The 16,626-nt window shown below is 52.6% G+C and overlaps 1 protein-coding gene across 1 annotated transcript; it reads right to left on the bottom strand.

Moving 5' to 3' along the window:
- Positions 1-3,300: 3,300 nt before the first annotated feature.
- On the bottom strand, positions 3,301-12,743 carry CHRNB2 (cholinergic receptor, nicotinic, beta 2 (neuronal)). The gene is made up of 6 exons (XM_011987426.1): positions 12,416-12,743; positions 10,919-11,064; positions 10,690-10,734; positions 10,159-10,268; positions 8,364-9,336; positions 3,301-4,748 (listed from the first exon to the last, which is right to left on the bottom strand). Exons 1-6 carry the CDS (start codon positions 12,477-12,479, stop codon positions 4,578-4,580), a joined length of 1,509 nt encoding a protein of 502 aa, XP_011842816.1. The 5' UTR covers positions 12,480-12,743; the 3' UTR covers positions 3,301-4,577.
- Between the last annotated feature and the right edge of the window lie 3,883 nt (positions 12,744-16,626).

The raw sequence follows: 16,626 nt of genomic DNA, 5'->3' as shown, positions 1-16,626 counted from the left end.
GGCTGCCCTGTGGGAGCGCAAGAGGGAGTTTCTTCAGCTCATTTCAGTTGCTGTCCACCCTGCATTTCATTGAGGGGATTCACAATTTCATACTGTTTCCAGGATGTAGGCCCAGGTCTGCAGGTCTGGTCTTATGCAACCTGCAGCCTTAACTTCCCAGAGCACAGGGGCTGTGAGAGGAAACCCCAGCCATCCCTACCTCCAGGAGAGTGGTCCTCGCCTTCATCCAGTCCTTTACAAAGGACTCCCGGAGGCCTTTTCTGGACTCTGCCTCCTCCAGGCCCAGTCGTTTGGCCATTTCTTTTACATCTGATGAGTGAATTTGTAAAGCAACAAATCACAGTGATTCAGCAGACTGTCACCACTCACCTTTTCTTTGGATTCTTGTATTTAACCTCTCATGAGTCCAGTTTCTCTAGCATTCTCCCTTTTTCCTGTATTGGCCAACACTGGCCCCCGCGGGCTCTCTCCCAACCCCCAAATAGAGTGACAAGACAAATTTGGAAACAACTTTCTTTACGAGAATCTTGAGTTCCTAATGAGTCTGACCTGGAGTGGGCTAGACCAGTGCCAATACTCCAGGAGTGCAGATGGGGGAGATGAATGGCAGTGTGGGGCAGATGGGGGCATCGAGGGTGGCTGAGTGAGTGTCCTAATAATTCCTAGACCTATGGTCCCTTAGGAACCGCGTGGCCATCACACTGACCGTCTCGACCTGTTGGGATGAATACTAAAAGGTGGCTGTTCTCTGTCTAGTCAAGGTCGGTGAATGGGAGTCTGGCCAGCACTGGTTGGGCCGGGAGGGATGCTATGACACCTGCCTGACTCTGCCCAGAAACAGAGGAGGACAACTGGAACCGGGGGTCTACTCTGGCTTGGAGAGTGATTCAGAGAAGGCCCTGAATGCCCCTCACTTTCCTCCCGAGGAGCTCTTCTGCCTGCCTCAGCGGCTACAGCAAGAGTATGAACTTTGGGGTTCAGGCCTGGCACTTGGGGTTCAGGCCCAGCACTACTCACTAGCTGTCACTTGGTCTCTCTGAGCCGCATTTCTGTTATGTAGGTGGAGGCCCCTTCCCACAGGATTGTGAGGAATAAAGACAGCACACGCTGAGGACCTGGCGCAGAGCAGACCCTTAGTAATGGGAGCTAATACTGGGATACAAACAGCCCAGGGTCTCCAAACCACCCAAAGAGCCCTCCCTGAGGGGGAAATGGTCTTGCTCTTCCCCTGCCATAGCCTTCCTCAGCAGAACACACCACCTGGGGGCTGCTGTGTCTTGTTTGCTTTTAAATTTTCAGTAACTTGGTACCAGCTGTTACAGTATTTCTACCTCACTGCCAGGAAGCTGCCTTCCTCCCACTCCAACGCCACCTGTCAAAAGCAGAGAGCCTGTGCGCGCCTTCTTTTTAGACAAAAATAGTTCTCAGATCACCTGCGGCCTTGCCAGCTCTGATGGAGATCATCTCAACCTGTTTCCTCACTTCCCCTCCCAAACCCTTGCTCCAGGTCTCCATCCAGTCTCTGCCTCCTCCGGATCTGGAGCTTCCTCCAGCCCTTGCCCAGCTTGGGCACCTGATTCTCTGCAGAGATAGCCCCACCACGGGAAGGAGGCATAGGGGCTTCCCTGACATCAAGAGAAGAGGACACAGGATCCAAGAGTGGAAGAGACTGTGGTTCCCCAAAGCTTCCCAGTGCACTTGAGGGTTCACACTCTGTCCCACCACATGGTAACACCCTGCCTGGGCAGTGGAGCCTCCACCTCTGCCCTCACCTCTTCCTTATTGTGATGGTCCCCAAAGGGCTGCATACAGAGATGGAGAGAATGACACTGCCCAGGTAACCCTCTCATATACACTGACCCCTTTCTTCCTTGCCGAAGACCTCAGCTAGCTCTGCCTTCTTCATTTTGTAGATGCAGCACGGCTGGCTCTTATAAGAGGTCAAACAGTAGACAACCTCTAGGCCTCTGTTTCCTTGTGTGTTAACCGGGTCATGGAGAGGAGCTGGATAAGCTGCTCTCTGCCATCCCCTCTAGCACCATTTGGTGACTTAACTTGGACAACAGCCACATATGGGAAATATTAAAAGTAAGCACGGCCACAGCAGCAGCTGCTGGGGCCTCCGGCTAGCCCAGGCCCTGGGAGAACCGAGAGGGAGGGCCTCAGGCCGGCATCCTACCCTTCAGAGGGAGGCTCCTGTCCTGTTGCTGCTTCTGGTTCCAAGACGCCTTCCCCAGGACCATGAGTTTGAGGAGCGTTCAGGCATAATACAGGCAGCTCCCAATCTGCTCTAGAAGAGGGGAAGTTTCCGTAGTGCAGAGACACTCTCCTTGCTACCAAGAAAAGGTGTCCGTGAGCCCCTCCTGACAGACGAGGAGATGCGCTGAGGCGTCTCCTGCAGCCACTGGCTTCCTGTCCCAGTGATGTGCTGCCACAGCCAGTAGAGGACTGGAGCCTGAGGGCCCTGAGCACACACCTGTGTCAGGAGGCGCTGCACAGCCAGTCCAGGACTAGAGCCCAGGGTCCCTGAGCACACACCTGCCCCAGAAGGGAGGTAGGGGCAGAGCAAGGGTTCAGCCCAGGAGTGGAATGAAACTGCTGAGGGGGCTCCAGAGAGAAGCCCGCCCACCTGCTAGACTCCCTCTGGTGTTCCTGTAATGTTCCTCCCAGCTCCCCCAGCTCTTCCTGATAAGGGAGACTTGGTTTCCTCAGGGAAGAGATGGGGGAAGAGTGGGCCTGGGAGGGAGGCTGGCATGACAGTCGGGACCCCATTCTCACCAGCTCCAGTTGCCTCCCGGACTCAACATTCATGAAGCATCTACTCTGTGCCAGGTACAGCACTAGGCTTTTTCACAAGCACTGCCTCGTCTTCACAGCAACCCCAGGAAGAAGGCGTTACCACCCACATTTTATAGGCCAGGAAACTGAGCTCTAGCAAGGTGAAGGGACTTGCTCGAGCTGGCTCACATGAGTTATTAGCAGGGCTGGGACTTGAATCCAGACTCTGGGGTCACTGCCCCATGCTCTATTCCTGTGCTGTGTCTCCTCCCTCCTCTGCCCTGCCTAGAGAAGCAGAAGTCCCAGCTGGGCTCTAGGGACAAAATGACTTAGGTCAGGTCCCTCAGGTGCATTTGGCAGGCTGACTCCTCTGTAACCCACCATCTGCTGGCCCAGCATTGAGCCCAGGCTGGGAACACAAGCAAGCAGGAGATCCCTTAAGAGGTCTGTTCCCTGGGCTACCCAGCCAGGTGGCCTCCAGCCAGCCTCTGGGAGCAGAGTCAGGGTATAGCTTCCGGGGACAGGAAGCCAAGGCTATGCTTTCTGAGGTGTCGCTGGCAGCAGCAGCCCTGTCCTTCCCGAGTCCTGCTTCAAAGCTGCTCAGGTTTGGTTGGGAGGGGGAAGAGGAAGAGTAACAGCCAGAAGGATGGAGCCACAAGCAGAACAGACTGGAGCAGCACGGATGTAGCAGAGTTCCAGCTATTCACCTCAGTTCTGCTGTGGGCAAAGAGGCTGGGCTGGCTTAAAGCTAACATCCTTAGTTCACTTCCTTCGAGTAACCAGTCAGTTCAAAGTGGGGAAAAAACAGGGCACTCGACAGATGGATCTCAGGGCAGGGAGGAAGAGTCAGAGACCCACCTGGGCTTGAATCACCGTGTGGGTCAGTTTCTTCATCTGCAACATGGCTCATGTTGGAATCCATGGCTGTACAAAGTTCTTCCAGTTCCAAAAGCCCATGAACTTAGACTTCTCACAGAGTTCAAGTATTTGGACCTGAGACTCCAAGCAGGTCACCCAAAGATTCAGAACTTAGAAGCTCCCCTAATACTCAGCCTTGCCCACCACACCTTGAGCCTGAAAAAGGAAGGAAGGAGAGGGAAGTCCAGAGGGCGCAGAATTCTTCAGTGGGGAAAGAGGATCTGGGGCAGGTATCTGGACCCCTTAGAAGCAAGGGGCTGTGGGACTGATCTGGAAGCCTCCCCCAGGGGTCTGTGACAGTGGGGCCAGGCTAAACCTACTGGGCAGCAACAGCTGACCACTATGGGGCCCACCCAGTCCAGCTGCTGTCCACTCAAGTAGTGGCAGGTTTCAGGTCACACCCAGGCCTCTCTCCTCTTCCCCTCCCTTCAGAGCTACCATTGTGTCAGGCCAGCCTGGTGCGGTCTGAGCTCCTGCCCTTCCACGCCTTGTCCTATACTCCTCTTCTCCCATGACTTGGAGGCAGCAGACGATCCTGTCCCCTTCCTGGCCCCTTGCCCATCACTCTCTCCTCAAGGTAGATGGCTCTGCTATCCCTGTCTTCCACTTCTCAGCAGCCTTGCTCCCTCATCAACACTATTGCCTGGGCTGGTACAAGAGGAGGAGAGCAGCCAAAACAGAAAGCAGCTGGTCCAGCCTCCAGGTTGGAGCTGCTGTGTGTGGATGGAGGTGTGAGGGAGGAGGGGCTCCAGATGAAGCAAAAGGATAGATCTGTGGGGGCGGCACCCCTCTTCTTGATAGCTCACTTGTCCGTCCTCCACCCAACACTACTGTGCAGCAGAGGGTGGCGGGGTGAAGGAGCATGGAGAAGAGGAAGGGCCTCACTTGGAGCTGGGGGCTGAGTGGTCTGAGTGGAGGAAGGTGGTGGTGGTGTAGTTCTGGAAGAGAGGCTGCAGGAACATGCCAATGGTGCCAAAGACACAAACAAAGACAAAGATCCAGAGGAAGAGGCGGTCGATCACCATGGCGACGTACTTCCAGTCCTCACTCACCTGGATGGAGGAGACGGAGGAGGCCCAGGTCACGTGATGCAGGATGGGAGGCAAACATGTATAAACGGGTCCCACCACGCAGACACACACCCCACTCCTCTCCTGCCGTGATCCCAGAATGACCTTGCTGAAGCATGGCTCTGATCTTAGTAAAAGCCTCCAGTGGCCCCACTGCCTTCAGGGCCCATGCAAACTCCCAAGTCTGGAATCAAGACCCACCCATGACAAATATGAGCCTATCTCCTCCTTCTCCCCCGCATAACATAGCCCTACCAAACCCCAGTGTGTCCTCCCAGGTCTCTGTGTCTTTGGGTTTCGTTTATGTCTGGAAATCCTGAGCTCCCTTTCTCTACCTGGTATCCTCCTACATATCCTTCAAAGCCCAAATCAAACATCACCTTCTCTGAAGGCTGCCTCGACCCCCAGATCAGCATGAACTATTGGCTGCTCTGGGTTCCCTCTGCACTGTGTACATGTCTCCATCACAGTATATTTACTGTACTGTATTGTTTCAATTTGCATGCCTGTCCCCCTACTAAGCCACAAGTCCCCAAACAACAAGGACCCTGATTCATCTTTGTCATCTCAGCATCTGGAACAGAGTGTTGAGTAAATGGCTGATGCTTTAGTGAGTAAATGGCTGCTTCAGCCGGCCTGGCTCCTTTTACGATCACACATTGAGCCCCATCCAACCACACCACAGTCCCCAGAGGGTGAGGACCAGGTCCCAGATGTGAACAAATCAGTCAAAAAGATAATCCTGTCTGTGAGTTTGAGAGCCAGTCACAAGGCTTGCACAAAGGGCCAGCGTCTCCTCAGAGCTGCTCCATTCCTGCCTGAGTCTGGGCCTTTGTGCACGTGTTCATCTGGAGCCCGGCCAGCTCGGGGTGGGGAGACAGCCACTGAACATCTTTATTTAGTCAGCAGCTGAAGAACTCATTCGAGTGGCAACTGTGCCTGTTACATACCTGGCACCATGCTACACACTGGGGATGCGAATGAACAACAGAAACGCATCCAGTGGTTTCCAGTCTACTGAGGGAGGCGGAGCAAAAATAAGCACAAATTTAAAAATTCCACACTGGCAAACAAAGGACTGAGATGAAGAAGAGGAGGAGGTATCATTTAGAGTGTGGTCTGGGAATGCCTTTTTGAGGAGGTGAGATTTAAACCAAGGTCTGATGAGTGAGAGAGAACCAGCTGCATGAGGAAAAAGTTGAATAAAGAAACAATCAGACAAACCCAAACGGAGGGACATTCAGCCCGCCTGGACCCTTTAAAAACGTTTATGCCATGAAAGACAAAGGTGAGGAACTGTTCCAGATTCAAGGAAACTAGAGACACAACAACTAAATGTAATTTGAGACCCTGGATTAGGACAAGGGTGGGGGGTGATGCTACAAAGGACATCACTGGGACAATTGGGAAAATTTAAATGTGGAATTTATATGAGATAAAGATATCAATGCTAAATTTCCAGAAGTTGATGACCGAACCTGGGTTATGCAAGAGAGTGTCCCTGTTCTTAGGAGAGACACACTGAATTATTTGGGATAAAGGGTCACAGTGTCTACAATTTACTCTCAAATAGTAGAGTGAAAGTTAATAATTGTAATAATTTTTTAAAAGAAAAAAACAGGGCATCTCAGGCAGAGGGACCGATGCATGCAAAGGTCCTGAGACCACAAAAGAGCTTGGTTTGCTTAAGACAAGATAAGCCAGGCCGGGCGCAGTGGCTCATGCCTGTAATCCCTCCACTTTGGGAGGCTGAGGCAGGTGGATCACCTGAGGTCAGGGGTTCGAGACCAGCCTGACCAACATGGTAAAACCCATCTCTACTAAAAATACAAAAAAAATTAGCTGGGCGTGGTGGCGGGAACCTGTAATCCCAGCTACTCTGGAGGCTGAGGCAGGAGAATCGCTTGAACCCAGGAGGCAGAGGTCGCAGTGAGCCGAGGTCATACCATTGCACTCCAGCCTGGGCAATAAAAGCGAAACGTCATATCAATTAAATAAATAAACAAACAAAAGATAAGTCAGTGACCAGTGACCTGGGCAAGGAGGGAAAGGCATGAGCTGAGAGGGCGACATTGTTTGGATGCAGGAGCACAGGAACTAAAACAGGGAGACTATTAGGAGACTCTTGCCCTAGACCAGGCAAGAGCTGATGATGCTGAAAAGTGGATGAAGCTGAGAATTACTTTGGGGTTGTGACAGGACAAGACTTCTGATGACTTGGACAGAGAGGGAGGTGAGAAAGGACAGGGTCAAGGATCACTCCGAGTTTTCGATCTGAGCCATTGAGTGAATGGTGATGCCGTGTACTAAAAACTGGTGGAGGAGCAAGTTGGTGGTTAGGATGTAGACCAAATACTCGGTTTTGAGCATGTTGAGTTTGAGGTGCCTGTGAAGCATCCAAGTAGGTCACCGCATCCTCAGCACCTAGCTCAATAAATGCACAATACATGCGTGACTGCAGCAGGAGAGGTGGAGGCGGTGACCGCAGCCTGCTGAGTCCCTGAATCCCAGCATCTCCACTTGGCCTCAGCTGGCTCTAAGGTTCCCACCCCATCTCCTCTAGTGTTTGCCTCCCTCTTCTTCCATCAAGATTGTAAGATGTTCCCTGGCCCAAGCTTCAGCTCCAACCCATCTCCTGCTGTCCAGGGAAACAGATCTCTGAGGCCCACACCGCAATGCCCTTCCTCATCCCCCAGCCGAAATGGCAGCTGTCCCAGAGGAAACCTGGCCAGTCACCATGGCAACAGCTGAGTCTCAGCCTGGAACCAGCCAGGTAGCCAGAGACTGAGCACAGGGTGGGTCTGGCCCCTGCCCAAAGTGCGGGGGTGGGGGCGGGGGTGGATGTCAACCTATCATATCTCCCCTCAACTCTTGGTTCAGTCTCAAGGAAGCTCTTAGGGAACGCTGTAGAAGAAGTCAAAAACCGGGTGTGCAGAAAGCCTGGGGAAGGGGCCAAGGAGCCTTCTCCTTTACCCACCCCAATCTCCATAAATATTTCAGGAGGCCATCTCCTGGGACTCAGAAGAGCAGGGATATTGATTTGGGACTCCATCCTCTCCGCCACAAGCAGGCTCCTGGAATCTCTAACCCCGCCACCGACGCCAGCCCTCCCCCAACACACACAACTCCTACTGTCCTCAACTTTGCCCCCTCCTGCCCTGGGGTGCACAAAGGACTCATCTCCACTGGTGCTAAGAACTGCAGGTTAACAACTTGGATGTGGGCATGCAAGCAGCAGTGAGGGACTCTCGGGGTCACGGCCACAGGCTGGCTGCCAACCCTAAAGGGCCTCCTCATGTTTCAGGCCTCCCTACCCATATAACGATGCCCAGCTCAGGGATTTTGCCCTGGGTGCTAGCCCTCAGGAAGCAGCAAGGTCATCCTCCACCAACCCCAATTTAGGCCGCACCATCTCCCGGAAGCCAACCCAGAAGGGCCCTAGCCAGCGCCCAGACCCGCAACACAGGCCTGACTCACATTTCCCTCTCCTGCACGCCTACTAGGTCTGCATGTCTACAGAACGCCGCTGCTTTCCAGACACCCGGGCCCTGGCAGAGCCTGTATCTCACGCCTGGGGTCCCAGCCTGCGGCACTCACGCTCTGGTCGTCGTCCTCGCTCCGCATGTGGTCTGCGATGAAGCGCACGCCGTCCACCGCCTCCCGGAGGCCACAGCCACACGGCTCCCCTGAGCGCCCCGGGCCCGCCACCGGTGCAGGCTCAGCCCCGAAGGCCCCAGCCAAGCCCTGCACGGACGCGCGGTTGACGAAGCACGTGCAGGAGTCGGCCCCAGGGGCTTCGCGGAAGAGGAGGGCTCCGGCGCCCTCGCGCTCACGCTGACGTCGCCGCAAGCGCAGGCGCTGGCGGGCGCAATGGTGGCGTGGCTGCTGCATGAAGAGCAGCGCGGGCAGCTTCTCCAGGAAGACAACCTTCACCCAGGGCGCCATGGTGTGCGTGGTGGGCGAGCGATGGTGCACGTTGAGCACACACACGCTGGTGACGATGGAGAAGGTGACAAGCACCATGGTGAACATGAGGTACTTGCCGACGAGCGGCACGTCGAGGGAGGTGGGAGGCACGATCTTGGAGATGAGCAGCAGGAAGACCGTGAGCGCCAGCAGCACTGAGATGCACAACGTCATCTTCTCGCCGCAGTCGGATGGCAGGTAGAAGACAAGGATGGCTAGTGAGGTGATGAGCACACAGGGGATGATGAGGTTGATGGTGTAGAAGAGCGGCTTGCGGCGAATGATGAAGTCATACGTGATGTCCACGTACGTGGAGTCGTCGGGGTTCTCATTGCGCCGGCCCGGCAGCGCCACGATGTCCCACTCACCACTAGGTGTGAAGTCGTCCAGGCTGGCCACGTCACTCTTCAGCACCAGGTCGATCTCCGTGCGGTCGTAGGTCCACGAACGGAACTTCATGGTGCAGTTCTGCTGGTCAAATGGGAAGTGCTTTACTTCAATCTTGCATGCGCTCTTGTAGATGGCAGGCGGCAACCAGAAGATGCTGCCGTCATAGGAGACCACGGCATTGGAATAGAAGGAGACCTCGTACATGCCGTCAGCACTGCCAAGGGATGGGCACAGTCAGCCCTGGCCTAAGCGTTCCTTCCTCCCTACCCATCAACCCAGCCCCTAGTTGGAGGAGAGCAAAACCAGAGGGAGACATGGAGAAGGGACACCTAGGTCTGAGAGTAACCTCCAGGAGTATAGAGAGGTGGAGCAGGAATTGAGCAAGAAGGGGATATGGGGAGTGGTGGTTAGTAACTAGAAGAAGTGTCCTGGTCAGAAGGCCTGTGTGACACCTCGCAGGTAGAAGGGGGTGGTGGGTGGATGGAGGGGACATGTCTGCTACTTGTCACATATTGTATAAGCTGGTTGATCTTCATGAGGGGGGAGAAGTTGGGGGAGCCAGGAGGCCAGTGTGAGGACCCCCAGGCAATGGAAGGGGACAGGGCATGGTCCCATCAGTTGAGGAAGGTGGCTTTGCACCTTAGAGATGAGATGGATTATTGCAGGAGACAGGATAGAACCTGGAGGAGAAACTGGGACATTAAAGTTCTTTGATCCTTCCCAGGCTTCCAGGAAAGCCTGTTACTGAATCAGTTGAGGCACTGGGGGCTGTCAATACTTGTTTGTGTCCCTACCACATCATCAAATACATACTGGGAGTCCTAACTGGCTGGGAGTGGGCTGGTCACTGCCCAGGTCACCTTGGCTGTCCACACTGTACCTTACTGGTCTGGGTCTGTCTGTCTAGGTAGTGACTGTATATCTATTACAAGTCCCTCCCCTCCCACAGCATAAGTTAATTTATCTTATTTTCCCCATAACCCCTTCCCTTCCTGAGCCCTCCAATCGTCTCCCCCAACCTTCCCATTGCTCCTACTTGTTGTACAGGACCACATCTGGGAGCCAGATGTGTTTGGAAGGGAGCCGAACTTTCTTCATATTGTCAAACTCTTCAGGTTTCCAGGTGAGGCGATAATCTTCCCACTCCTGGGAAATGAGAGAGGGAGGCAGTACCAACTTCTGCCCTGGGAGGGGCTCAAGGTTAAGGAAATGAACTAGAGGGGGCCCATATGGCTTGAGGGAGCTTTTAAAAGCCAGCCTCTTCCCCACAGTGACTTCTCTGCCCATCAAGTGTAGCTCATGCGGTACTTTCTCATTTAATTTGCACAGCTAGGCCAAAGTACAGTATTAGAATCTACGTTTACAAATGAGAAAATGAATCTTGGAGAGTTTAATATGTTTAAAGTCACAAAGCTGGTGAGTGCCATGATTCAAATCCAATTATTTAGGACTCCAAACTCTATACCTTTCTGCCTCTTTTGAGAGATTAAGAAAGAAAAAAGCACATGGGGGAAAAGGAGGAGACAGAAGGCCAGGGGTGTGGGTAGAAGAGAGCACTTATGCTTACCTGGGTCAGCCAGACATTGGTGGTCATGATCTGCTCCCGCTCATGCTGCAGGGAGGAAGAGAGGCTGCCGAGAAGGCCCCTCAGCCTGTGGGCTCACTGCCACCACCCAGGGTCCCTCTCACACCTCCCCAAGCCTTGGAAACACCAGAGGAGGAAGCACACCAGCATTAACACATTTTGGCGGGGCTGACTTCAGTAGCTGGGCAGAGAGTCTGGGACCCCCACTCACCACACTGATGAGCTGGGCCAGTGATACCATGAGCTGTACTGTGACCAGCTCAGAGCCATTGGTGGCTGGGCGGATAAGCTTGTTGTAGCGGGAAGGATCCAGGAGATGCTCCACCAGCCGCTCCTCTGTGTCTGTACCCCACACCCCTGGGCAGGGGAAAGGCAGGAAGAAAGTAAGCAGGCAAGGAGAACCCATCCAACATCCCACCCTCCCCGGGCAAATGGAACAATCCAGGCCCAACCAGTATCTGCCTGCGTCCCTAAGGATACTGCAAAATGCTTAGATTACCCCCAGGGAAGCCCCAGATTAACGTCTTCGTAGAAAAGCCCCTCTCTGAGACCACTGACCAAGGAGTCCAGACAGCCCAACAGAGATGCCTTGAGACTAAGAACCCACTCTGCAAAGATCCGTGGAGACCAGCTCTTCCCCCAGAGTCTCAGAGGGCAGTTTGAGATTTCTGCTTCCATGGTTTCCCCAGCAAATACCTATGAGTCAAGGGAGGTTTTGCAGGGCGGTGAAAGGGAACAGTAATTTGTCCCAGTTATTTGTGTCCCACAACACACGCCCTTTCTCCTGCTGATTGAGAAGGAGAAAGCATATGTGTGGTGGGACACAAATAACTGTTCCCATTCACCATTTACATGTGCAAATGGCATTATGTGCCTCACATAATGACACGTGACTGTGGTCACGACGCCATCCTCCCCTCTCCCTAAAGGCACTGAGTTGGAGTGGAATAGCTGGGCTGCCTAAGCTGTGGGTCAGGCATATATCTAGCCCCAAGTTTCACACACACAGCAGCCCACCCCCAGAGGTGGCCTGTAGGTGTGGAAAGCTCATTCGGTTGTGCATTCCTTTCGTGCCTGCCCTCCCCACAGTGCACCCCCCTCTGCAACTCTGCACGAACACACCCCTTCCCATCCCCTCAGAGTTCCTTCCTAGTCCTCAGCCTGGCAGAGCTTCTTCCCTTCCAAGTCTCCTGTCCCACCCTACAAGAGGGTTGAAAAGTCCGTTCCTTTCTCTCCCCTTCTCTGCCCCTGTGGGGTGACGAGAATCTGGAGCCCAATGTGGGGGATGGGAACCGATGGGGAGCCCAGGGAGGGGTGCTGGACCAGGTACCTTTCTTGAGATAATGATTCACAGAAAGTCAGATGGCATCTTAGCGCCCTCAGAGCCGGCCCTCCTGCCACCCCAGAACACCTGGGGAGATCCCCTGCCTCCTTGCTCTCTGTGCCTGCACCACCCCTACCACCGCTGGCCAGGTTTCCATCTCTTTTTTGCTTCACTTACTCCTTCGAGTATTGTCTCCTTCCCAGTGCAGCCTCCCAGGTGCTCTCTGCAGTCCCGGGGGCTCTCCCCTAACCCCCAGCAGACTCTCCCACCTCTAGGGAATCCCTTCTTCCACCTTCCGGCCTAGCAGGGGTGAGTCAGAGCACGCCGAGTCTTGGGCCGCTGGCTGGGGTAGGAGAACCTGGCCAGTGCCCGTCTTTCCCTTACCTGAGCACAGCCGGAGGAGGCCGAAGCCAAGGAGCAGCGCCACGGGGCCGCAGCGCCGGGCCATGCCGCGGGCATAGCTCGCTACCTCGCCTACACCGGCTGGAGCGCGCCGCCGGAGGGAGGGCCGCGGGCGGGGCGCTGTCCGTGGTGCTGAAGCCGCGCCCGCCTGGAGCTGGGCCCAGGTGGTGCCGGGCGCCGCGGTGGTTCCTGAGGCTCAGGGAGCCGGCTGCGAGGAGAAACCAGCTTCTCGCCTATCCCGGTCTGAGCAGGCGGAGGCTTTTCCGGCTGCTCTTCCAGGGAATACAATTGGGACGGTGAGGGGGAGGAGTCTGCGCCCCGGAGGCGGAAACGCTGGTTCCCAGAAAAAAAAAGGGGGGTCCCTGGGTGGGATAGTCTTCGATTGGTTCTGCCCGGGTAGGGTGTGGGTGAGGTAGAAGAAGGGCTGTCCCTCCACGGCACGGTGGAGGAGTTCTGAAGTCCTAAAGTTGGGGCAGGACCTGGAGCGTGGTCGGAGAAAGGACGCGAGACCCGCCGGGAAGCAGCAGCAGGAGTAAGACGAGTGGGTCAGGGCCTGCTTAGTACTGAGGGCCAGAGGGCCAGAACGAGGGTCGGGAGACAGGAGGAGTTTTCAGCCTCCTTTTTTCTCTTACCAAACCCAAATGATCCTGCTCCCCAGGTAGGCTGAGGATACAGCAGAGAAAATGCGTTTAGGCCCTTAAAGAGATAGGGGGCTGTGGGTTTGCTATTTTTAAGAAAGCAAACGGCTTTGGAGTCTTGGAACAGCATCCCCTCACTTGTCCCCTTCTCTACTTCCCTGAAGTCCCTAAAAGGCTAAGCTTCCTGCCCACCCACTGAGGGTCTACCTGAGGAGGTCTAGACTTGCCTGCAAAGAAGGTAGCCTTGAGGGTAAGAGTGGAAAGATGAATAGCCCCTATTCATCGGCCTTCCTCACCCCCTTCTCTTGACTCTAGCTGTTGGCTTCTGTGTGACTAGGGAGATCAGAGACCACTCACAGAGGCCTGACCAAGAGAGAAGCTAGCACAAAGGAGACCAAGGATGAGAATCCTGAACTCTTAGCCCCTCTTTTTCCTTCAGTGGGTTTGTTGTCACTTTCAACCAAAATATTCCCAACGCAGACTTATCACACAGCAAGGCTCTGTCCTGTTCTGTCCCTGCTTACTTCAACCTCATCTGGGTCACTCCACCCGCAGCTCCACATTCCAACTATTGGCAAGGTCTTCAGGATCCTTGAACATTTTATCCGTGCCATCCCCCACACTTCAGGGACTTAAATGCATAGCTCTCTTTGGCTCTTTTATAACCCATGTTCCCCCTAATCACCTTCTACTTAACTTTGAGCATTTGGCAGGAATGTCAATTCCTCAAGGAAGCTGCGCTTGACCAAGGACTAGATCAGATACCTTGTTATATGTTTCCAGAGCATGTCCAATGAATAAATGAATCCACCTGAGGCAGTGGCTGCCTCTCTAGATTATGAATCAGCACAGTCCCTAAGGGCTCAACAGGTAAGGAAAAGGGCTAGTACTGGACTGACACTTTTTAATGTGTAGGGAAAATTCCTTTCTAAAAGCTCAGCTAGGGGCCAGGAGAGGTGACTCAAGCCCATAATCTCAGCACTTTCTAAGGCTGAGGCAGAAGGATCACTTGAGCACAGGCATTTGAAACCAGCCTGGGCAACATAATGGGATCATGTGTGTACAAAAAGTTTAAAAATTAGTCGGGCACGATGGTGTGTGCCTATAGTCCCAGCTACTCGAGAAGCTGAGGTAGGAAGATCACTTAAGCCAGGGAGGTCGGGGCTGCAGGTTGGGGTGTGATGGCGCCACTGCACTCCAGCCTCAGCAATGAAGCAAGACCCCATTTCAAAAACTAAACAAACAAATAAATAAAAGCTCAGCTAAAAACAATGTATTTACCATGTCCCCAGGTCGTGGAATTAAGGGAAGAAGCAGGAAAGTTCTAGAAGAGGACTGAAGGAGGAGGACTACAGACCCGATGATGCACATGGAAATGGGCATAAATCTGCACCACTTGCTCTGGGACATGCGCATGTGTAAACGCACAATAATCTCTTAAGAATTAAAGAAATCTTGGAACAAAGAAAAGGACTGAAGAAAAACCTTAAGGAAAAGGGAAAGAATGTGTGTGTAGTCTCTCTACTTAAGGAAAAGTTAGAGGGTGGGAAGAAGATCTTCCTTCAACAATTTAGATCAACATTTGTTAGGTATATGTGGTTTGCCAGGAAACCACATGTGTGTTGTGAACCATATGTGTTGAGGATGCAGTGATCAAAAAGACTTAGTCCCAGCTATTAAGGAGATCACAGTTTGGCAGCAAATTATTATAGAATGTGGTGGCTGTTCTAACAGACATATAAAGAAAGTGCTATGGAAGCACAGACGAAGAAGAGGTTAATAGTGTCTAAGAACCTAGAAGGGATGAAGATGAAAATTGAGATTTGAAAGGTGAGAAAGTCATTAAGACAAGGATGACTTAAAGGTATTCCAAACTCCTAAGAGATACAGGGAGTTTTGGTGAATGCAGAATGATTGAGGAAGGCTGTGAAAGTCTTCTCTTACAAAAATCTCTTTCTGTAATGGTTGCTTGTTTATGGGATGAGAAACTGGGGGGTTATTTGCTTGCTTAAAGCCTCTGGCTTTTCCTGATGCAACTTCCAGGCCAGTCTACCTTCTCTTCTCAAATCCCCCAGCTTTTGCTTCAAGTTTACTTCCAGCCTGGCAAGGAGTGAGTCTTCTGAGCACAACCACTCCGTGTCTAAGCAGGGCTGAAACACCCTCCTTCCTCATCTCTCCCACACATACTCGTTCCATACCCACCAAGAAGAAAGGCAGCCAGGAAGAGTGGACAGGTCCAGAACCACAGAGGGTGATGAACAGACGTAGAAGTATCAATCCTGAGGCTAAATAGTAATTGGGCAAAGTTTTGGTGAGACACTCCCATTGTCTCTGATGATAAGGAATGTTTTCTCTTGAAAGGCTTAAAATTGGTGGAAAGCGGTGGCTCACGCCTGTAATCCCAGCACTTTGGGAGGCCGAGGCAGGTGGATGGACTGAGCTCAAGAGTTCAAGATCAGCATGGGCAACATGGTGAAACCCTGTTTCTACAAAAAAATTAAAACAATTAGCCAGGTGTGGTGGCATGTGCCTGTAGTCCCAGCCACTTGGGAGGCTGAGGAGGGAGGATATTGTGAGCCCTGGAGGTGGAGGTGATTGCAGTGAGCCGAGATTGTGTCCCTGAATCCAGCCTGGGCAACAGAGCCAGACCCTGTCTCAAAAAAAAAAAGGCGGAAAAAAAAGGCTTAAAATCAATGTTATTGTCCTTTATTTAAGGTGTTTTAGACTGAGTGTGGTAGCTCACGCCTGTAATCTTGGCACTTAGGGGGCCGAGGCGGATCACCTGAGATCAAAAATTCAAGACCAGCCTGGCCAACATTGTGAAACCTCTACTGAAAAATACAAAAATTAGCCTGGTGTGGTGGCACACGCCTGTAATCCCAGATACTCGGGATGCTGAGGCAGGAAGAAATGCTTGAACCCGGGAGGCAAAGGTTGCAGTGAGCCAAGACTGCACCACTGCACTCCCAGCCTGGGCAACAGAATGAAACTCTGTCTCAAAAAAAAAAAAAGATGTTTTAAATTTTAAAATTTTTATTACAAAAGTAATACATGTATTCATGAATACCAATTGGAAAACAAGTTAGCAAAACATAGTAAGTACAAAATGGATTCATACTCCTACCTCCCAGGAAAAAAATCAGTGTTAGCAATATTTCACACACACACACCCCCCTCCAAATTTATCTATATGTACTTAGATATAACATTCATACAGCAAAGTATATACAAGTGTATAGCTAATTTTTCACAACATAAACACAGCCATATAGCCACCATTTAGATTTTTTTTTTTAAGAAACACACATAACTAATATCCAGAAGTCCCCATGATGACCCTTCCAGTAGTTATTCTCTCTTCTTCAAAAGTAACACCTTGGGGCCGGCGCGGTGGCTCACACCTGTAATCTCAGCACTTTGCGAGGCCGAGGCCAGTGGATCACAAGGTCAGGAGATCGAGACCATAACACAGTGAAACCCCGTCTCTACTAAAAATACAAAAAAATTAGCTGGGCGTGGTGGCGGGCGCCTGTAGTCCCAGCTACTCAGGAGGCT

The sequence above is a fragment of the Mandrillus leucophaeus genome, unplaced genomic scaffold, assembly GCF_000951045.1.
Source record: "Mandrillus leucophaeus isolate KB7577 unplaced genomic scaffold, Mleu.le_1.0 Scaffold310, whole genome shotgun sequence".
NCBI lineage: Eukaryota > Metazoa > Chordata > Mammalia > Primates > Cercopithecidae > Mandrillus > Mandrillus leucophaeus.
The sequence above is the reverse complement of the archived record's forward strand: the minus strand, read 5'-3'. Positions and strand labels throughout refer to the sequence as shown.